Source organism: Centroberyx affinis, unplaced genomic scaffold (genome assembly GCF_046629955.1).
Source record: "Centroberyx affinis isolate AG114_WGS23_722 - 3 ecotype Tasmania unplaced genomic scaffold, CSIRO-AGI_Caff_v1 ptg000766l_1, whole genome shotgun sequence".
NCBI lineage: Eukaryota > Metazoa > Chordata > Actinopteri > Beryciformes > Berycidae > Centroberyx > Centroberyx affinis.
Genome location: NW_027279376.1, coordinates 99,665 through 123,678, shown reverse-complemented (window position 1 = coordinate 123,678; position 24,014 = coordinate 99,665). Strand labels below are relative to the sequence as shown.

At 43.6% G+C, this 24,014-nt stretch overlaps 2 protein-coding genes across 4 annotated transcripts in view; one reads left to right on the top strand and one right to left on the bottom strand.

Annotated features, from left to right (window-relative positions):
• Window positions 1–1,172, top strand: part of LOC139644647 (calsyntenin-2-like) — a 210,408-nt gene extending 209,236 nt beyond the window's left edge. Inside the window, exon 17 of the mRNA XM_071520090.1 lies at window positions 922–1,172. Within this exon, the coding sequence (XP_071376191.1) occupies window positions 922–1,149 (228 nt within the window). The 3' untranslated portion in view covers window positions 1,150–1,172. The remainder of the gene's footprint in view (window positions 1–921) is intronic.
• Window positions 1,173–13,778: 12,606 nt separating this feature from the next.
• LOC139644649 (SPRY domain-containing SOCS box protein 4-like) overlaps window positions 13,779–24,014 on the bottom strand; it is a 42,657-nt gene continuing 32,421 nt past the window's right edge. For all 3 annotated transcript variants that reach the window (XM_071520093.1, XM_071520092.1, XM_071520094.1), the window contains one exon: window positions 13,779–15,308. In XM_071520093.1, the coding sequence (XP_071376194.1) occupies window positions 15,181–15,308 (128 nt within the window). In that variant the 3' untranslated portion in view covers window positions 13,779–15,180. The remainder of the gene's footprint in view (window positions 15,309–24,014) is intronic.

The following is a 24,014-nucleotide window of genomic DNA, read 5'->3' as shown; positions in this document are numbered from 1 at the left end:
GGAATGGATTGACAGGAGAAGCCTGGGGGGGGAAAGTAAAGATGAGAGACTGACTGTGGTTTCATCAAGTGAAAGGAAGGATGGAAGGAACAATCGAGGCTGAACAGAAGATATTCAACCACATGTGGGAATATCGGAGTGAAGGATAAATAACAAAAAGCGGGTATTGATGGACATAAAACACTGGAATAGAAGTACACAGTCTGCCGACGGCTTAAAGGGGAAATAAATAGGCTTTTCCTGTCCCGCAGCAAAAAAAGATCATCATGTATCTGCGGAGGCTTGATAGGAGTGTTGATCAATACCAAACACTCAACAATTACTTTGCCAGGCGCTGAGATATTCTGGCTTTCAGAACTCACTTTCCCAGTGAGATTTGCTTTGGAACAAAAACTCCCCATGCGTTGGACACTACCAATATTTTCGGGGGATTTTTTTTTTTTTTTGCATGAATATGGTCAACTTTAAAGATGTAGAACAGCGGCATAAAATATCAGCTTCAATCCAAAAATATCAGTATCAGCCTTCGAAAATCCATATCAGTCGAACCCTTCTAGGCTTTTTCTGTTGGATCTCTTCTCTAATTAGCTGGCTTATGCATCTATTGGGAGACTTTATTGTTTTTGTCAGTTGCTGGCCACTGCCACTGAGCGGAGGCCGTGCCAGAGACTTGTGTAGAAGAAGCTAACTTCTGTCGTCGTCGTTGTTGCAATTCCTAGCGGTCCTATAGCGGTCACAGATTACTTAGTCCCCCTTTAGCAACCGCAGCGAAACAGATTTTAGGCTTGAGGTTAGGAAAACCCTTTATGATGAATCTGGGCCCATCAGCCGCTGTTTCATCTAACGCCGCTGTCGTAACGCCGCTCCCTCCGCAGCTGCCGACTGTGAACCGAGCTCATGAAATCTCAATCTATCCGACAGAACTTCGAGGAGCCCCGGGCCGCCGAGGAGGAGGCCAGCGAGGAGGAGGAGGAGGAGGAGGAGGAAGAGGAGGAGGAGGACGACGAGGACGACGATGACGAGGAAGAGGACGACATCACCAGCGCAGAATCGGACGACAGCGAGGAGGAGGTGGACGTCCAGCTACCCAGGATGCAGCAGCCCAGCAAGCAGGGCCAAAAGTGGGACAAAACAACGATATCTTATTAGAACACACACACTCTCACACACGCGTACACGCACACACACACACACACACGTAAACACTCAACGAGACACATACAGAAACCTCACATCAGCTGGTTGAAACAAAAAGACTTTCTGTCCAATGTGATGTTGACGTCGAGGCTCTAAAAATGAGGTAATATCTCCCCCTGCTGGTAGTTACTATCAGAGAAGAAGGTACACAGCCCAAGATTCATGAACACACTTTCAAACACACACACACACACACACACACACACACACACACACAATCACCCAGTGCAATGATTTAACCTTAGCCTTGCCAGAAAACCTCCAGTTTTGTACTGAGCCTGTAATGAAAACATACCGCTGTTAGGAAATAAATATGACACTAAAACTGCTCGCCAAGCAATCCTTATTTTGACTATGAAAAAGGGACAGTTCACCAATTCAGTGTCGTTTTTCCTCCAGAATGGTCTTATCTCCCATTACAGTCTATGCCACAGCCACAGTCTATAGTGAAAAAACGTGTATGGAACTCCTTTTGTCAATCAAAACCTGCACCATACATTCAGTTTGATGTATCAAATCCCACAGTGAGATGTCTGATGTCCCATGCAAATGCAAAACGGTCTTTATTTAAGGAAAAAAACAAAAAAACAATTGAGTTGCTTTAAGAAAGTGAAACTATTTTTGGTTTGTATATTTTCTGTTATTTATCAGCGTTTATTCCAGCCCGAGTGGCGAATCCAGGTGATTTTACAGATACGGCATATTTTCGACAGCACTCAAAAACAAAATAAAAAAAAGAGAAGAAGTTTCGATTGCTGTGCTGTTGCAGATGTCATGTGAACTAGTGGAGAGGTTTGAGTTCTGGTTTTTGGAAAGACAGAGGAGAATCCTTGTACATTTTTATACGCTCCTTTCATGTAAATACTGAGTAGAGTATAGTAGGTGACCCCCCCCCACCCAACCCAGCAACCCGCCCTCTCTCCACTTGTACACAACATAGATGCCACCCCCCTTCATATGTATGTACACACCCTAAAACCATAGCCTCCGACAGTCTGTACAGAACTGACTGCGACCCCCCTGGTCCTCTGTGTGTGTTTCTAGCGCTCGATGTTCAGACCATTCCGGTTGACTGCAAGTTGGGGTTTGTTTTTTTTGGATGGACGCGCCACTGCCTCCATAGAGACTGGATCAGTTAAAGCTGCACTAGGCAAGATTTTGTATGTAAAAATATAAGACTCTTATCAGCTTAAATCACAAAGTGGGGCTGCAGCATAGAGGAGCGTTCCATCCCCACTGAGACGCTGTAAAATTTGCCCAAATCAAATTCTGGTGTCTGGTATGGTCAAATCTTCTCCTTCCAGAGAAAGTTGCACCACCAACAATGGCTGAATAAGGCTTTTCACACAGCAATAATTCTGTGTGAAAACAGTTGGCCTAGGGTTAGCTTAACCCCTGTTCACACACAGACATTTAACCCAGGGCTAACGATTCACACAGCATTCTTGTTAACCCAGGGCTTACATGTCTGAATATTCTGTGGTAATAAAAACACTTGACCCGAGGAATGCCACGCATCATTGCTTAGCAACGTTGTGAAGGAGAAGTTTGAATTGATTTGACAACACACAAGTGACACAAAAGTGTTCTAACCCTGTTCACACAGCGGATGAGCCTGGTTTTCAACCATTTTCTGGGGTTAATCCTGCTCTGGAGCAGGGTCAGCTAGCCCTGGGCTAAAGTCGGGGTTATACCACTTTGGAATTTGCCTGTGTGAATCGTTTCTTAACACAGCTCGTTTCTTAGCACAGCACACAGCTTAGTCCCTGGGCTAAATGCTGTGTGAAAAGCCCTATTGTGGTCGAAAAAGATTGTTTTTCACCATCTCCATTCTACCAGCTACTAATTCTGTGTTCCAAACATTTTGGAAAGTCAGAAATTCTGACTTCCTACTAAGAAAAATGCAATGCAACGGTCTCTAAAGTCCAAATAGGAAACTTGCTACACAGCATCACTTTTAACATGTTTACAATCCTCAAAATACACCTAAGTTTCATTGTCAGCTAGCTAACATTGCTAAATTGACATAACATTAGCTGTTGCATGGGGAAAGAAAATCTTGCAGGCGTCCATGTTTCTCCCATGCTTTTCTCAAACTGGACCACTCAAACTCACAGAGGTTGCAGTCAGACCTCTGACTTTGAATGGAACGCAGCATTAGAAGGAACTTAGGTCTGAGGAGTGCGTCTTAACTGACGTTCCATCATTTCTGGGTAATGAAGTCCTTCAAACTTTCAGAAATTCAAACGGCCATCTCCCGCCGCCACTTGGGGCCGCCAAAGTGCAAAGTCGCCTAGTGCAGCGAATACATTTTACATGTTACAGTCGACATCATCACTAAGTCCAATCAAAGGCGTCTTCACCTCACAGTGAAAGGGCATTAATCTCTGGCTTTGGCCCTCCTGAATCCAAACCATCTTCAATAGCTGACAGTTATGAATCCAGACTTTTTCATTACAGGAAATGTGAAGGTTGACGTAGACTTACTGCTATTGCTAAGTCAAAGGTTAAAGTCATAAGCACCTAAAAGCCCGTTTCCCCCTCTAGCCTAGTGAACCTTTGACGGCCCGTCCTTTGGGTGTAGCTGGGAGAGCCTATGTGTATATCTCTATGTTCATGTAAAGATCTCATATGTTGTTTAGGAGTTTTCCTCATCTACTGTGACACCCCGTCTTGTGACGTCACCTCCCTCTTTGCACCCCCCTTTTTCCCCCCCGGAACCTTTGGTGGACTTTGCATCGGTCCGAGCCCTAATGTTGTCCTGACGTTTGTTTTAGCAGAGGAGGAGGAGGACGGTGAAAATTAACATGAAAACCTTGTATAATGTGTAAAACCTTTTTTAGTTTTTTTTTTTTTCTTTTTCTTCTGGACTCTTTGGTCTGTTTTCCTTTGGAATGGTCACTACAGCACTTTCTGTAAATTGGCCAATAAAAACTTGTTTTAGAATCTAGCTGTGGGTCTCGTATTTGTGCGACTGTGTGTGTTTATGTGTGTGTGTGTGACCAGCAGTTGTGACTTGTAGTGACAGAACCATATTCTAGACATTATTTCCAGCACATCGTAACACTATAAATGACACCACACTATTCACAATCATGTGAAATAGGCATTTTTTTTTATGCTTGGCAAAAGTCAATTAAGCCAACTGTTGGAACTGGACAAAATATTTATTCACAGCTTTCAGTTTTCAGTAATCATTCATCATAACTGATGGTATTTCACAGACAGGTAATCGGTAAGCCTGTTTTAATTTATTGACTAATCTGTCCTTCATCACACCTGCAATCTTCACCAAACTCATTTAGCTTTCCTTAGCTGACTTTCTATCCTCACTCAACTTCCCTCTGAGGGGTATTACTCAGAAACATCTATTTAATCAGAAACATAGCAATTTTAATTCTGAATCCTTCCACAAAAAGGTTTGGGTCCCATCCTATAGTTTTACAAGCAGTGATTTAGAGGACGGATTTAGAGCCTTGAGATGAAACAGTGGGGTTTCTACCTTCGAGAGCATGTGAGGAATTGATGCAGTATACTGTATCTGAATGATAGACACAATCTGTCTTATATGCAAACTGAATAGGTTGTATGGATCAGTCATTTTCCATGCCATTGATCACAACAGATTTGAGGTTTCCAACATACAGGGCCTCATCACATACATCCATTCACTTACACAGGAGGGGTCATTAACATGTATTACTTTTTTCATTGAAATTCTCTTTCACATGTCTTTGGGGTTATTGTTCAATATTTTGAAAATTCATCAGAGTGAGAATATCTATCTCTCTCTGTGTTATTATTTAATTTATATGTATTCATTAAAATATAATTTTCTTATATTTCATTAAATATTTCAAACTTCCTCAAATCATACTGAGTGAGAATATTGAACATTGCTCAAGCTAAAATCATAATCACTAAAAGCATCTGAACTGTAATAGGCTCTGAGCTTAATTTAGTGTTAATCTGTATTATGTTCATAGGTTTTATTGATATGTAGTTAGTAGAGGTGTAATGTTTCATTCAAACAGCACATATAGATACAGACTGTCTTTGTCTCTCTCAGACATATGCAACACACACATACATCACACACATACATCCGACATAAAGGCAATTTTGTTCAAAATGCTTTCTAAATGCATTGTTCATTTCTACCTGATTCCATTTGATTCAGTTGTGTGCAGCAGAGAAACAGGTAACAAGGCTTTTTGCTTTAGGTATATCTACATAAACAGACTTTTATTCTGAAAACGCTGGACTGGAAGTGGTGCGGGGATAACTGCAGCCAGATTGGCTCAGTGCCTGTTGCTTATATTTACCTGAGAATAATAGCCTCATACTTATGAGGATCTTACATTCATAGCAGACAAAATTGCAATTTAATACTCACTTCAACAGCTGTGCCAAGAACATGGCCTTGGTTAGATTCATCTAGGGACTCAGCTATTTGTGTGGACTACTACTGCTTTAGTTTGGATTGTTCTCATTGAATGTAGCCTGTAAATAAATATAGAAGGCTTTTTGTTGCATGTAAGCAATACTTACTTACATTTTCCCATTAAGAAAACATTTAGCAAATGAATGAACACCATTAAGCAGTTCATTCAGATCGTAAAAATGTCAGTAGGCTTTTTATCTGTTCAATTTCTTCATTGACTTCCATAGTAAAATTAGAAAAGTGCATGAAGAGTGGGCCCTCTGTAAATGTTTATATTGATGGAGGGATGAAACCGCAATCAAATATCATCCAAGTGACAGGTATTCCACACTGTAGAAGCACAAAACACCCTAAAATCCCATGAAAATGTATTGAGGGGGCCTTGTATAAGTCTTCCAGGCAAGAAAAGTAAGATTAAAGCAATTTCCAAAAGAAAATGTATTCAAAATGTCTTAGAATTACCAATAGATGAAGAATAGAATAGTGTTTATGGCCAATGTGTATATTTCAGTCTAAGCCTTGTATTGTTTTGAAGGTCTCTTGTTACATCTTCTGATAAGATGCTGCCTGTTTGCCTTGTCTCTTACTGGAGGAACAGATTATTTCTAGGCAGTTAGTTGCTTTATTGGTATATTTTTTCAGATAGAGTGGACTGTAAAACATCTACTTTAAATTCAGAGATTAAGGCTGCCCAGGTACAACAGGTTTACAAGTTTGAAAAGAAATGGTTTCTTGTATGAGAATGAAAAAAGCTGAAAAAAACTGTATATCTTGGAAAAATGAGTTTAATCCATTTGACAAACTCTTGTCTCTCTTTCTTGCAGGGAGTCCCAAACTTGTTTATGTCAAGGACTCCCAAATAGATATGCATTAGACCTCAAACCCCAATTTCATATCAAGTCAAATTAGGCTTATTTCGTTGAGGCCCGCTTAGTTGTTGAGTGCATTATAAATAGTATGTCTCCATCTAGTGGATATTTGACTGTGCTGCATGACTGGTCACCATCACTTTCATGCCAGTACTAAATTATGATGTTTCATCATCACGTCTCCTCCTGATGCTCTCACCATGCCTTAGAGCCTTTTTGCCACAAAGCACTTAGGAATATTAATGCTCTCATTCATGATTTAAGTCCTGAGCCACTCAAGGCCACGGTGTACAGTGATTTTAGAAAAGCTAAGAGGTAGAGGTGTTGCTAAAAACCCTCTTAGCTGCTCTGAAATCAGTGTAAATTACAGCCTTGAGTGGCTTACCGCCACCAATCTTTTTATTTGACGTGGTAGAGAGCGACCCGTAGACAGATTTTATATGTTGTACAAACTGCACTCTATTCCCCCTTTCCAGTGCACAGAATGGAGCACAACTAAATACATCTGCAATGATCGCCTTCCCTATCCTATCAAATTCCCCCCCATTTAACCTTGTTTTTCCTTTCGCCCAGTCATAAGGGCAGCCAGGCCAGAACGGAGATGGACAGACTGGCCCACGCCCAGACCCTCAATTTGTGCTGGCTCGTCTTGTGAAACCCTCCTCCTCGGCCTCATGTCCCGGCCTTGAGGACCCGCACTGCCAAGGGACTGACAAAGCAGAAAAAAGCCCGAAGGAAATCAGCCCTAGGCGGCATGTGGCCCAGAGTCTGAAGGCGCTTCATGCTAACCGGCCTGATTGAACCAGAGGTAACATGTAGCTCTCTGTGTCACTGTCGCTCCAGGATGCCCGGGCTGCATGGATCGAGGGCACCGAGGTCACGACGTCCTGCCAGTCACAGAGGCGTTATGCAAATGAGAGTTAAGGCAGCGGTACAGTAACGACAAAGTCGAACTCGCCGGAGATAGAAATGCGGTCGAACACGCCGCCGCATACAAATTTGTGTATAATCACTGTGGCTTCGAATTGTTTGTTTACTGACACTGCATGTGGGTGCATGAAGATTAAAGAGGTAACGGGAACCTAGGGTGACTGGAAATAGCAGTGACAAAAACTCAGAGAATAACAGCAGCTGTGGTGAAAGAGTGGCAAAGGCTGCTGAGGGAATGTGAGAATTCAGAAACTGTTTGAAACACAACCAATCATGTGATATTTGGGGGCTGGTGTGAGAGAAAGAATTGAACTCGTTTGACCAGCAAGCCTGTGCACATTGCGAAGCCCAAAGACAATGCAACAATGTCCTTTTGTCCATTGGGACCTCCTGAAATTTATACCATGGCCCTTAAGCCTCTCCAATGTCCTGGTGCAGGCTACCAAAGGTGAGCAGAGAGGACGGTTTCATTGGTTTATTATTGGTTAAGAACATTTATCTAGAATTTGTGTCTCAGGAAAAAAATAGCCTTTGTTCATTTCAGGGAGAATCAGGTTCTGCCAAATCAACAACAACAGCATTTAGTGAATATGATACTAACACATCTCACATAGTGCCCATAGTGAAGAGACTGGCATGTAGACAAGAGAAGTGCACAGAGAATGTACCTTTGAAGGCTCCTGGGTTCTTTCAAAATGCTAAAATCATAAAAAGCTGAAAAATATATCTAAATGTCATTAAATGGAAAACTAAATGTGAGATATCCCTGAGGTCATGACGAGGAAGTGCTTGGTAACTAACACCGACAATTCAAAATAACAAGCATATCGATTATTGTCTACAGTTTATCACATCATGGCTTTGCACACCAGTGATGAAAGCAATTTGTTAGGAAGTCAGAAGCAAGCTGTGTCAATCAATACGCAGTGAAGATGATCTCCCTAACGAAAATGCCTCTGAAAACAATGCTTTCTGTCAACTTTTCAGGGAAACAAGGAAATGTTTATAGGGCTGGCCCCGCTGTTGTCCAGCCAAAAATTTGAAAAAGTTTCTCCAACTGACCTATGGGGCTTGTTGGCCAAGTGCTGCCTTGCCTGGGGATGTGTTTTTCCTAACTTTTTCGACTGTGACCTCCTCATACTGATCACTATATATGGTCGGTATGATCATGACATTAGTTCCTACAGTATCTGCCTGCAAACCAAATACATGTCATCCAAAACTCCTCTAGCATGATGTTATGGTTGCTTTTTTTTTTTTGCATTGCAGCAGGGGGAGGCAGGGCTCCAAAAAAAAAAAAAAAAGCATACACACAATTTTTTATTTTTAAAGTGACTATGTGTCCTAATCTGTTTGTGATTATTCAGTATATACTAGACGAATCATTAATCCACCGCATTACATTTGGCTTCTAAAATTATCCGATGCCTTTCTCTTTAAGAGTAGCCAGGGCGGTGAAAGCATTAGCCTCTTAGCACCAGGAAAAATGTGTCAGTGGCTGGCTGTGTGTGTGTGTGTGTGTGTGTGTGTGTGTGTGTGTGTGTGTGTGTGCGCGCGTGTGTGTGTGCGCGTGTGTGTGTGTGTGTGTGTGTGTGTGTGTGCGCGTCTCAGATCTCCTGGGACGGCACCCTTGGGAGAAGACCTTTGATGTGCACTTTCCAGGTTCCGCTCATGATGGGAGGTTAAAAGCATAAACCTGCGCAGACTCCAGATCTGCAGCTTGCAGCTTGTCATCCGCCACCCCCGACACGCCCTGCCTGCTCAGAACACACTCACAGCCCACAGCCACAGCAACCAGGGTGAGTAGAGCGCCACCTACAGGGAAACTCTGGTATCGCCAAAACCCATTACCCCAGTCCCAGTCCTTCTGTCAGGTCTCGGCTCTGGCTTTCACCTCCTGATAATCAGTCGGTGTCTTCTGTTTGACAGCTGACTCTCAGCTTGCGAGCGCACCAAATCCCTCCTATAATCACCTTAGAAACAACCCTCCTTACTGGCACGGGATTACGAGCCTCGGTGTGACCCCCGCTGGTTTTACACTGTAAAACAATTACAGTTCCTCACGCCCCACTGGCCCGCACCGCCCCGGCACTTCACTGTCAAGGGCGTGCTAATCCACTTTGTCCTAATTATGAGGCTGCCATAAGAGCAGCGGCTGGAAAATGAGCTACTAGTGGCTGCATTGGTGTGTGTCAATATGTGGGGCTTCAGAAACTAAATGCTCCTCTCCCCTACTTGTTTCTTTCCCCCACACACACACACACACACACACACACACAGGTTTACCTCTGATCATGCATTTCATTCAATGTGGAATACAGTCAGTGTTGCAGTAACTGCAGATGACCAAAAGATGGTAGCAGTAATGTAGCAAACACCCGAGTCCATCCAGTTCTAAAGCTTGTATCTCACTTCACCGGCTGTCAAGTCATTAAGAACACTGCTCCAACTTTCACATCAGGATCCAGTGAACCAGAGTTTTGAATTAAAAAGCAGACATTTTGAAATGCTTAAGTAGAACAGGATAAAGAAGTATAGCTTTTTTTTCAAGGTCCTCAAACAAGGACACTAGTATTGCAGGTCGTGACTCCAATATATTGCCTGTGATTGCCTGGTTGTGTGTTTGCAGGACACAATGCCACTGAGTTAAGGAAACAGAACATGCCAGTGGGCACAAATAACATTGTACATCGACGCCACAAAGACAGAGAGTGAGTGTATGTGTGTGTGTGTGTGTGTGTGTGTGTGTAGATATGGAGGCTCCAAACAAGCTGTTGCCATACAGTGGGTCACTGAGACTCAGTGATAAGGCTGTGTGTGTGTGTGTGTATTTGTGTGTGCTGCTCTTATGAGTTTAGGTGGTCAATCCTGTCAGCCAAGATGTTTGATGTCATCTCCCAAACTGCAGTAATTGTGAATGCACACACACACACACACACACACACACCTACTGTCATAAACACTCACATAGGCACATTCCTAGGTTCTACACTGGGATTTAAGACACAGATGAGTGTCAGTCGCAATGCCTTTAGGCCGTGGCCTCTAATTAAGCTAGGTGAGTGTGTGTGTGAGTGTGTGTGCGCCCACGGATGTGTTATCACAACTAATTTTAGATGCACCCTTGCAGTAATGCGGTTTGTTTCTGCCTAATAGGCAGCGGGTGACATTTGAAAAGGTTGAGATAACAGGCAGGAGGTCCAACTGGAAAATATTAACAAGCCACCTCTATAATATGAGTGAAAAGTAACTATAAGCGGGGGGTAAGTTCTCATACTTTTCCAACTAAAAAAAAACAAAAAACAGAATTCGATACTCCTCCAACACAAGTTATTCAACTAATCCCCTTCTCTTGTTCAAGAATAGCAAAAGGTACACAGGGAACAAAAATAAAAGAACGAGGTAGAGAGCGAGAAAGTGAAGAAACAGAGAGGGAGAAAGACGTAGGCACTGTAGACGGATGAGAAAAAGCACCATACTGTTATGGTTGGGCTTCATGCCGAGTTCCCCTGCTGTGTGTATGTGTGTCACAGCTATATAAGATAAGGGTATGACTCACACATACACCTTCACATAAGCGTAGATTCTAGGTGCACAGGTGACACAGAAACCCGATGCCCTTACTCTTCTATGCTATAGAACATGCTGTTTATAAGCAGAGTGAACACTTGCACACATGATACAGACACATGGCATCACAAAAGCTATTGTTTACAATGGAGGAGTAACAATTTCCTACAAAAGCTTAACCAGACAGCATTTTCACAAGAATAACCCTCAATTTGGTGTTTGTGCCTGTCATTTATTTTTTTATTTATCTATTTTTTTTACCTTTGTGAAGCCATCTTCCATATACTCTGCAGCAGAAAGAGGCCAGGCTATTATGTTGTTATGTCTGCTCAGAGGTTGAAAACAATATAGTGCAGCTGAAAATAGCCCTTCTTCCTTTGCCACCATCACCTCCTCCTATTTCCACCCCCCCCCCCCCCTTTCCCAATCTCTGCCGCCCTGCCCGTCCTCCTCCAACCCCTCTCTCTCTCTCTCTCTCTCAACCACTAATCCCCTCTCTCCCCCTCCTCCTACTTTTCCTGCTATCTTTTGTTCATTTTCTCGATACTTTTCCCCCCGGTTATCAGCACTGTGAGCGCAGCGGCATTCCAGTGAGGGAAGAGAAAATTTACAAGAAGAGTGTTTGAGCTCTAGACCAACAGCTGAGTGAGTGTGCAGTCATCTGGGCCAAGTAGCTACTATATACCGTATATAGGGTTGGATCAATATATTGGTTTGCTGATATTGGCCAGTCATTGTCTTCTACCTCCGATATGATGGGAGATTCATTCCTGACCACAGTTAGTGATTTTATTTTGCTTGTTTCAGAGGCTTTTCCGCCCTGCAAAGATTAAAATTCCAGGGGAAAAGCTGAATCCTTGAACATTTTTGAGGTATGAAAATGGACAAATTTAATGATGCTCATCAGCACAAAATATCAGCAGCTTCAGTGCAAAAATAGCAATATCTGCCATCAAAAACATTGGCCTAACCAGTATGTGTCAATCCCACGCTGTGTGTGTGTACTTAAGAGACTGGCTATGTTTTGACATACTGCAATATTTCCATGTTAAAAGGGTAATTTTCTGACACTCCCACCTTTAAAATGAATCACAAACTACAAACCAACAGTTGCAAAAACCAAAAACTGGAACAGAAACGATGCATCTTTGATGATGGGTGCTGAATATAGATTGGACATAAATGTGGAAGAGTCACGCTCTTATCTGGGAGTGTGTAAAAATTCCTCCAGCAGGTGAAATTAAAAACGCTTCACTTTGAGGAACCACGCGCTCTTGAAGATGTCTCCGCGTCTGATGTGGAAGAGCGAACACAGAGGGAGGAGAGAAAGAAAAATGTTAGCTTTTACACGACTTACCCTCAGAGCGGCAAAGGGAGGCAGACATAAGGGAGGATTTTTCCTCCATGAATTATGGATCTCTGCCCGACTCTGTAGAAGACAACAGGACTCCAACCATCCATCCATCCTTGTCCTCAGCACACATCTGCCTTCTAGCCACTCTATGTATGTATATGTATGCGCGTGTGTGTAATAGACCAGTAGTCAGCCTGCCAGAGGGGGAGGAGGAGGGAGAAAGGCCAAGGCTAGAGGGGAGAATTATAATACAGTGTGATGTGATGGACAATCTTAATAAAATGTTATTTATCACACACTTCTCATACCCGTGACACTTATTGTGCTTGCCTACAGTAGAGGCAGGTGAAGGAGGAGATACAGCCACGATGGAAAAGATGCTTTGAAAGAGAAGAAAGCGGGGATGGGGAGATTTAAATAGCCTGGGCAGGGCGGTGTGAGGGGAGACATTAGAGAAAGTTGGCAGAACGAGGAGGACGCAAGAGAAAGAGGGAGCGAGATGAATTGAAATGAAGCCTCCCTGTCAAGAGGCGGCTAAATATGGATCTAGCAAAGCCAAGTCACTTTTAACCAGATCAAACAAGTCATCAGCTTTACGACTTAAGCTCGCTCAATCATCGCTTAAAGAGCCAGTCCGTGCATTATTGAAGAGCGCAGCGCACGCCGAGGCGGCTGTGGATCAATCCAAGACTGAATCTCACAAGCAATCTTTTATACATGTTCATTTTGATGTCAAAGTCTAATGAAAGCATGTATTATTCTATCTATTATTTTTAAAGAATATCTGGTTGGACAGGTTTTATAAAACACTATAAAAATCTGTTTCTCAAATATAAAAGCATTAAATAATTGTGCAATTTTTGATGCTTAGTGCCGGTCATCTCCCTTGCAGATACAGCTAAAAGCAGAGGGAGCGATGCCTCTCAGTGAGATTATGATATTATCAACACAGGCTGCTTTCTGCAGCGAGACATTAATGGATTTTCTGTTGGCAGTGCCAGGGAAAGCCAAGCCGAGCTGAACTTTGATCACATAACGGGCTTTGTTCTGTGTTCAAAGCCTGCCCTGGGATGGGGAATCCAGTTTAGAGCCAGCTCATCTCAACTAAACACCAAATTGGCAAGCGGGGCTTTGACATCAGCAAAGGATTTTCCATCATAATAGATTCTGGAACCGGCTATACCGGTTCAAAGGCTTGCTGTTGTGTAATTTGGGTTTGTGGTGCTATTAACGGTGATAAGGTCACGCCCACTGGTATAGTGTGCGTAGCAATTTGAAAGAACACGTCACTGAAATAAGACACGAGGAAATGAAGATGCCAAAACTTCGGATGAATACTCCTCCTGTCCTGGAGCGGGCCTGGATGAGGAAGGGCCAAAGAGCAAACACAGCGAGGCAGTCCGGGTTTAGTCGAGTTTATTTTTATTCACATTTAAAAGATGCTCGTGGCAGCACATTCCTCCACCTATACCAGCGAGACCTCACCTCCTGTCCTGCAGACAAATCTTAAAATCCATAGAAAAAAAAAAAGAAACATAAGTCAAAAAAAAAAAAGTGAAATCCTCAAATCATAAGAACAGAATTTTCAAAAAGTACATCAGGGATAAAAACGGGGTGAGGGCAAGATGGCGGAAGAAAAAGATAGAAAAGCAGCATTTAAAATGGGGGGGGAAACGGTCTCCCGATATGACAGAGGTGTCGTGTGCTTTTTTTTTTTTGTGTGTGTGTGTAGTATCTCAAGAGCAGGCACATTAGCAGTCGAAGACGCGGCTTCACCTTCGGATCAATCTCAATCAGCGTTACAGGAGCTATAGAGCCGACACGACGGCAGCCACAGTCCTTCAAGTTCGCCGTCCCCGACGGAGGCTCGGATCAAACGGGAGAGAGTGAGAAAAGAGAGAGAGAAGCTGGCGGGAGGGGAGTGAGGGAGGGGATTCAAAAAGTTCAAAAAGAAAAGAGGCTGGAGTTGTAGTTTAAAGCCTGTAGGTGGCAACTGCCTGCTAGAGTTGTCTTCTTACTGCAGGCACTGAGGGCTTTATGTTTCTATACACTCGGGCACATGCTCACACACACACACCATCTATATATCTATATATATATATACATGTATAAGTATATATAATCCATCCATGTGTGCTAAAAAGTGCACACACAAACAAAATGTAAGCGTTCAAAGCAGTATGTGTGTGTGTGTGTGTGGGGGGGGGGGGTTGTGTATGGACTTTGCATCTCTCTCTCTCCTCCTCTCTCTCTCTGTGGCTTTGAGGGATTGTGGCGCCTCTGCAGAGCCCGCTGTGTGGTTGGGAATATAAATATGAATATAAATACCGACATGTTCAGCCGAGGCTTCCGCAGAGTCTGTACGGAGCGGACGTGGGGATACATTGCCGCTCGAAAAAACCACGCCGCTCCAAGGCCTCGCCGACTGAGGACGCACAGTTAGAATCTATACATGTGTTTAGCATGAGATTGGATTGCAATATTCTCTTTTTTAAATCTCTCTCTTTCACGCCTTAATCTCATTTGTCAGCTCCTCTAGTCATCTGTCCAGGAGAAAGACAGCAGTGAGCAACAACAACAAAAAAAATAAATTGAAAACTAGGAGATAAAAACATCCAAAATGGAGAGCCCCCCCGTTCTGGTGTAAACAAAACCCCTTGCAGCACCATCTTCACTACCTCTTCATAGTCAATGTCATCGTCCTCTTCCTTAGTAGACGTCCAATGGTTTTGAAAAAGTTCATGTCGGAGGCTGGGTCTACCGTAACAACAAAGGGGCCTGGGTCTCCCCCCCGTCTGTGTGTGCGGTTGGTGTGGTCACTGGTACTGGAGGTAGTTCTTGAGAGTCTGCGGCAGCGGGAGTGTGTCGATGTGATGGATGCGCTCTCTGCCCAGAGCCAGCCGAGCTACTCGTCTGCACAGGTCCATGAGGGGGAGGGGCTCCGCTGTGACAGACAGAGAGAGAGAGAAAGAGAGATGAGAAAGAGAGAGATGGTTAGGATCAAACCAGTGAGAACTAGACTGCATGTGACACCAAGCGATTTAGCTTGGATTACACCTTATATTGAATTGCATCAATCACAAGGATAAACGCTGAAATCGGATTGCTCTTCTTTCACTTTCTCACAGATTGCTGTGCACATCACTTCCTCTCCAAATATTTACTGTTAAAAACTGACAGTAAGCACATTGTCTTGCTTGTTCCCCATCCACAATTATCCTGACAATCCAGTTTTGTAAAGTATGACACTATGTGAGCTGTCTGCTACCAGTTTTATTTGGGTGTTTCCCTGTTGGATCTGTGTGCTGAAGATTATTTCTGTTTCTGTAGCTGCTATATGTACGCTGGCTTACTTGAGTACATCAGCATCAAGGGCCCTGCCCCTTTGCTGACTACTCTGGTTAGCCTGCTGTACTTAGATACAATATACTGTGATTGGCTGCCACTGCAAAATGTTTAATTATTTAAAACCCTTGTGAGTATTTGTCACACCCACAACTCACTTTACGGCTGGCCCGCCCTACGACAAGTGGAAAATATGGCAGCTACTGGTTGTGCACCAGTTGTCTAGTCTACTGTAGCCATAACTGCCAGCTAAGGGCAAGGTGCAGCCCAGCTAGCAGCAGGATATTGTCAAGAGCAAGTTGTGTTTTGACATGTGACTGCGCTCCACATGGGGGCCGGGGCAGTCACAATTTGCTGAATTGAGAACTTGGGGTGGGTTTGCTGACATCAAAGGACTTTTCCAGGCTCTGTGTCCCACACAGCATAACCTGGCTGTCCTCCCAGTCAGGTCATGCTATGTGTGGATTGGAGACGCATTTACACTTGGTTGTTAATGTGGCCAAATGCGTCTCTGAGCACTTCCAAAAGGTGGTTTAAGTGATCGGCTCTTCAATGTGTCTTGGATGCTTTTACAGCTAGATTTAATGCACTGTTGGTCTATCCACTTACAATCCCATCACCCAGGACGCATGTTACTGCCAGGTGGAAAGGGGTCAATTAGAAGCAGCAGCTAAAAATACTACAATATTTAAATTCCAACAAGATCAAACTTGCAAATTTCTTTTAGACATTTCAGTACTACTGTCAATGTGCGAACAGGGAAAATTCCCTCCCGGTTTTGGAGGTCAGCGATGTCTATGTATGTCAGACACTAACGCAGACTCCCGTAACTAGTGCCCTTCATGGATGTCAGGCTGCTCCACCTGGAAGGACCATCTGGTCGGGCTGAATTCACGCTGCTCAGAGTCTACTACACACTGTGTAAAGGAGATGAGCAGCGGCACTTACACGTGCATGCACACACAGTGTTGATATATATAGATGCACGACAAATACACTTTTTTTTCAGATGCACTGACTCATGCATGTGTACACACACACACACACACAGGTCACATGTGTGTTCATGGACCAGAGCAGACAGAGGCTGTCAGGACACCCCAGGGATTCCTCTAAATGGACTGCTGCCCTTGTGGCTACGTGACCACTGGATACGAACACACAAGCACAGCCTAAGGAAACGGGTGCCAGCTTGTGTGGATACGGATAGGAGTAGGATCACATACACATTAAGTGGAATGAAGCAATCCAAGTCATGTATAGTGTGCATGTTTGCATATAAGAAAACACAAGGAAATAAGTCCTATGCTCAACTTTCTTGTTGTACAAGTAAGATTCATATTGGTTGAGGTTGAAGCTGATTTTACCTATTTAGATGTCAACAATGATACCTGCTACACCTCGTAGGAACCAAACATTCATTATTTCCCAAAGGGACCAAAAACTAGAAATTACAACAAGGGCTTACAGTCCTTCAGCTACTGTTACATCAAAATTCTAATTAAAAGCCAATCCATGCAGGATTTTCTAATTAATGTGTCCCTGTCAAATCAGTGGTGATAAACTTTCTCACGGCAGAGGTAAAAAAACATCCTATCACCGTTAGCAACGGCAGCCCCAATGCTTTGCTCTGTGCTGTCATTTGGGACAATGTAGGGATTTGCGATTTGCTGAATTCCTTTCCTGCGGTCTGGTAAGTGACCTTTGAAACAGCAGAGCGGGGGAATAATGAAATCGGCCAGTAGAAAGCAGCTGACAGGATGTAAAGAACGTAGTGTCTGGAGTTGCTATCTCAATTCATTTGATTGCCATATATTTAATGAAAATCCATTATAAGAGCACCTTGGAGGGTGAATTCATTCGGACGCCAAATCAATACAATACGTGTCCAAATTAGAATGACAGGACGTGTGGAATGAACTGTGGATTTAATATCGAGGAGGTGCAGCGCTGTGAGCACAGGGACGGTACAACTGATGATAATTCTTCACAGCAGCTAGACAAACACTTGGTAGGACAATCACATGACAACCCTCCAGCACCTTATGACCCTTTGCCTACAGGAGGCAGATGCATGTGTTAGCGCACCGACTTTGGAGATCAGGGACTCAGACACATACGATTGGTAACACAATCACATCCCTAGCCGTTCTGCCCCTTCTGACCGTCTGAGTTCCCCCGCTCTCATAAATACAGGACCTTGAGATCAAAGGCTCATGGTGCGCGCGGCGCCTGTGAGGTGGGGCGGACCCCCCAGAGATGGATGTGCTTTGCATTGGCCCTAACAGCGCCTATCAATCAGTCACCGTACCCTCACCGTCACAGCCCCCCGGAGCCCGCCGCATATATGTAGTTACCATAGTAACCGGCTCCTCACACCTCCGCTGTGTGATGTCACCCGTGCTGTGTGTGAGCATGTTTCTCCCACATTGGCTACATGTGTATATGTATGTATATATACACTGAATTTTATGTTGCTGTGTATTGTTGAGAATTTTAATTGCTCAACCCGGAGCGCCAAAGAGTTATGGTTGTTTGCTGTCTACACTTTTCCAACAGAAAACAGTGTGGACAGTAATGAGAGAAAACCTCTTGCCTTGATATTTCACTGTCACTTAAGCACACATCACCATAAGATTAGTTAGCTCTAATAGTACTGGGGGAGAAAGATATTGCGCTACAACAATAGATATCTTGTTAGACCAAAAAAACTAAACAAAAACACATTGATAACATAAGAGACTCACAAAAATGATAGAAGACAGTACATCCCGAATGAGAGTCAAAATTACAGATTACTTGCATTGGGTTTATTGAAGGGTAGACAACCATCACACAATGCAAATGCATTTCAGCTAGAAAACTGATGGGATGTCCTACGGAAATCATCTACAAATAGGCTGCCTGAGGTAGCCTAACGTAGTCTCCACAGCTCATTTATATTTATTTTAATCTGCACCTGTATGATTATTCTTTCCTCATCAAGTAATGTCTCTTGTTCTTCGTGGAAGTGGCATTGCATGCTGACTGCTCATGAACTTGCACAGTTATACACATGCTAAAAGGAAAATGTTCCATTAAAGTCAATCATCACTTCAAGTGCAACAATTTCATCAGCAGCCCAGAGTGAAACACAGCTGCTTGCAGTAACACCTGTATGGTTGAGGGTTAATACTGCCAGAGACAGTAGCCTCAGTCAGTGTGCTCCTCTGAGGGAGGTGATGAGCATGCTACATGCTTGCTGGAAACTAGCCAATCCCTGCTGGCACAAGCTGGTCTCCATGGTTAGGGTTGCCGAGGGCGACAAGTGGTCCTGTCAGACAGTAGCAAATGTGAGCACAGACAGGGACTCTACTGTCAATCAACTGGCTCAACTTGACTGGGGTACACTACTAAATGCTACAGGTTGTGTGTGGGTATGGAAGTTTTAGGAGCTTCAGACTAGTTGACTGGTCAGCTACTAAGAACACTTCAAAGAATTAAGATGTGATGTAAGGCTGTTCTGCTTCCTGAAGCCATCCACCCTACATTTAGCCCTTCACTGGCCAGGCTTTGGCATTTTTCATTTCAACAAATGCTATTTTAAAATCATGTTAAAAATTGCTCTCTCTCCGACTATTAAAATAACTTTTAAATGACTCGAAAATACAAAAACAAAATCAGTAATGATGTAGTCGTGTGTGCAACTGTAGGCAGAGATAGACAGATGCAATAGGGGGATTCTCTCTGGGGAATGAGCCTTAAAATAGTTTGGGATTTGGGAGGTGAGGTGAACTTTACTGCGTTTTCCATACACAAAATAAGCCTCTCCATGTCTCTCAATTCCACGGATTGTAACAAATCTAAACAGTTTTATCCTGTATACCTTCTCGTCATGCTTAAAGAGACGACTCTTCCACCATGACTGGATCCCAATTCTGAAAGAATTGCTCTGGACTATGCATTCAGTTGTAAACAATAACATTGGTTTACACACACAATTATACATCAGAGACCACATTAGAGAATGAAACACTGTTTTACTGTTACAAAAGCAATTCCTAAATCCACCTTGGTTTCCTATTTTAACTTCACCATCCTCTTACCTTAATATGGAGAACATCCTAATCCTAAAATCCTAAATTGCATTCTTAAGTTAGATAGGATTTTACAGTTAGGATGTCTCTGTGACGTGGCCCCAATGTGTTAATTTCATGTAGGCCTTAGCAGCAAAATAATTTTTCAAGGGATAGCTGGACATACACAATCTCAGCATATTTCATCATTACAGGTTACAGTATCAGCGTCTGTCCTAAAACATATTGTTGGCAGTCCTCACTGAGAGCAAATGGATTCCACTAGCCAAAAGTCGTTTTAGGGCAAAAAGAAGTGCCAATGCATAAATGTTTTCCATTAATGTGATTAAAATTATACATTTCAAGGCATCCTTTCAATGGAATAGCATAAAGAACATTTAAACAGGTCATATGAGTTCTTCGTGCCTGCCTATTTGAAGCAGCCTGCATGCAATGTTCCCCACATGAAAACCCTGAATGACTTTTTAAAACTTAAAAATGAAATCAAACAGAGCAGGCAAGATTAATAATTAATCCATGCTAATTAGCTGGAAGCGCTTCAGTTAAATGGAGTAGAAGGCAACAGCGGAGCCTTCTGCTCATATTCCTTGTCTTCTACGCCTCAACTCTCTATCCAATCCGTCATTTTGGCGTCCATCCCTCCGCTCTCCCTTTCCCTCTCAAGCACTCTGTCTTTTTGTAATGGTCAGAGAAGAGGTTTTGACAGGTTTATGGCACACTTAAAGGGGAGATGGAGTGCGGTCTACCGCTGGGAAAGTGTGGTTAAGGACAACTGAGTACCTGATGCTCCGTTGGCCTAGAGAGGCCCACAGGCGGGCAGACGCACACACACCCCTACCTAACACTTAATCGAGAACAAGGCGGAGGAGAGCAGGTAAATTTGGGACAGCGGTGCGCCAGTTAGTCTGCTCTCACTGAGGTGGGACAGGTAATAGGCTGCTGGTGACGCACACACCCCCCTCCAAATGACTTCACACAGCGAGTGGAAGAAGCAGGTATGCCAATGAAAGTGCGTGTATGTGTGTGATTGTGTGTGTGGTACTGCATGCACGTCTGCTCAACATGATGGAAACGCAACCCACTTATGTCATACTTAAAAATGAGGGCTATGAAAGGTCTGTCTTATTGGCACTCACGTTCCAATTTATTATCCCTTCAACCCTCCCCCCAATCACTCGTTCTGTGAAATGTATGCCACGGTAACAGACGTACGGTTAAGGTTGGTGACTCCAAACCAGGCTTATCTAATAGATTCAGATACAACTGTGTCGAAGCTGTCTGACCTAGTTAAGATGACCGTGGTGTGCGTCTGCATATACAGCGCTTAAGTTGCAGACACATCTTCAGTCCCGAAGTGTAGTTCAGCGACAGGTCAAAAGAAAAAAAAATGAGACAGGAATATATTTGGAGATGGACAGAATGAGAGCAACGATACGCAAGATAAAAAAAAGAAAACCGGAGCAGAACAGCTAGGTGACCAGAGGGAGGAGGTAGGAGGGCAAACCATCGCTCTCTCCCTAATTGGAAACGCCAGTGTCCAAATTGAATCGTCCACTCCGAGCTGAATCCAATTGCTCAGTGAACCAGCCCTCTGCCAATCCGAATTCCCTCCTCCTCCTCCAATATCCAACTTCCTATTACCTGGCACCGACAAGCCGGTGACGGCCAGACAGAAGCACAGACTCCAGTCAATTTGGCCATTGCTCCCTGCGGTGCTCTGCCACGCCGCTCTGGGAATGGAGGCTAAGCAGGCCTGATTACGCCAAGGACCACACTCACACTAGACTGCAATGATACACACAGTATCTCACACACACACACTTACTATAGGCACACAATGCCAGGCTGGCAACCAGGCATCAGACTTCACATGTGGTGAACTTTGACCTCCAAAATCCCATGGCCGGCCAGTATAAAAGCTGCTTTGGGTATGTTGAACGAAAACAGCGGACATAGCAGAGTCTCTAATTGCGGCAGTGTCACATCATCCAATACGCTGCTTTAGCAGACTACACAAATAAGCAAAAAAGATGCAAAGTGGCTTGCAGTCAGCCGTGAGGTAAGATTAGATGATACATTTATGTGCGTAATGATTTGATAAATGATTTGCTAGTCACCCTAGCGATACTAGCAAACTAGCATGCTAGCTGGTTAATAACCAAGTATCTACAGAAACATCTTCAAGTGTTACAAATTAGTTCCCTGCATATGAACACAATGTAGCCCTAGTCAACAGTAACTGTTTTTCTCTTTTAGCAAGGATTTATTTTGTTTTTACAGAGAAAATGTGATTGCCAGCAGGTACACCCAGAGCATGAAATGGTTGACAGTGGCCCAAAGCTGGTTGCCAAAGGCAACCAGGCAACCATTACTGTCGAGCCCTGTCAAACACTGTCGAACACAAACACTCATTGCCTGAGTTAATGATGAATCATGAATAGTAAACAAGCCAGGGAGAAATTTGTTTGTGTTAGTGTTCGACATGGGTTTTAAAGTCTGATACAGATATTTATGTGACTGAAGCTACCAATAGTAGATATTTTTGCTGATATTCCATATTCTTAAATTTGACCATCTTCATTTCAAAAAATAAGTATTAGTATTCAGTGTTTTCACCAGAATTTTATTCTTGAAAGGGTGGAAAGGCCTGTGAAACATCATTTAGACCATGGGACATTAAAACATTTGGGTCATACACTCTTGGGCCATGGGGCCACAAGAAACTAAAACTCCCCATTAAAACCCAGGATGATGATGATGATCATAATTATCATTATCATAACAGGGACTGAATTTCAGTCCGGGATTGCGGGTATTGCGCATAATTTCATCGATTCCCGCACACATTTACAGTGATGTCTAATAATGTTCAGCCAACGTTTGCTCCGGTGCGGAACAGTGCGGAATGCGGGACGACTGGCCGGAAGCGCTGCATCAGACGGACCGACTTCCGCTGACAACACACTTGGCGCGCTCTCTCTCCCTCTCTCTACAAGAGCGGCGCTCGGGCTTGATGTAGGCGGCGCAGCCCGTTTTTATATCAAGTCCTGACTCCGCCTCTCCGGGACAGTTTCGGTTTACAGCAGTGAAAATTACAAATGGACCCAATCATTGCGGGGGCAAAACAAAACGTCTTTTTCTGACACTTATGGAGTCGCATGTTTTGATAAAACTGTTGCTTCATCAGAAAGAACAGCAGTAAAGAAATAACCGACGCAGGTCCATCATTTAAAAACGTAAGCCCATGTTCTGGATTCGGTGTTTTGCGCATGTCAGCAACTTTTATTCTGATTACATACTGTGGAGCATGTAAACGCACATCTTAATGCAATCGTTACATTTAGCACTCATGTAAACACTTGCGTGGCAATCTTCCTTCGGGGTGATTTCATTCAGAATGAAAAAAAAGAGGAACCCGCTCAGAAAAAAACACCCGACCCCGAAAGGACTAGCGCAAACGGCAGTACCAGTGATGTCAACGTTAACAACGTTAATCCTCCGGATCCTCAGACAGGTAACGGTAACATTACTAAGAAGTAGCAGTCCAAAGACAAGTTTCAGGCTAACTGGCTCAGAATATATCCGTGGCTCGAACTTAACGGTGAAATGAGCTGCTCGATTTGTAAAATGTACGGTGCTGCGCCTTTTATATAATAGGATAGTGTAAGACGTGTAGTTAAGCTCACAAGTATTACCCCCCCGCCCCCCCCGCCCCCCCCCCCCCCCAAAGTGTATAGATCCCCCCTATGTGAAGCATTTAAGGGGGGAATTCCCCCCAATTTTGAAAAATGAATTTCAGGCACTACATAATCATGCAAACTTGTTCCAAGTCCAATCAAAATGTTGCATTACAGTCAATTCAGGTCTTCCCATAGACAAGCAGTGTAATATTGATCAATTATAGAATAAAATATGTAGTGAAACAAACTGCATCATATCCATCATAAAAGGTGGACGATACTGACGATATCCAATTTTTTAGTCAAAGGCCAATATCGGCCCAATATGGCTGCAAGTGGTCTAACCCCAGTTTTGTGATGTCTGACCTCAAGTTAGGCTACAGCTTGCATCTCTGCTTCAAATATTGCTAGCAGCCAGGTCTGGGCTGCAGACAGACAGAAGAAAGACATCCCCTCTGTATATGGCAAGCCCTAAGCAAACAAACTAGTGCACAAGCTGCCCAGCCAACAGTTTACCGCCCCCCTATCCCTGTCCGCCACACAAAGCCA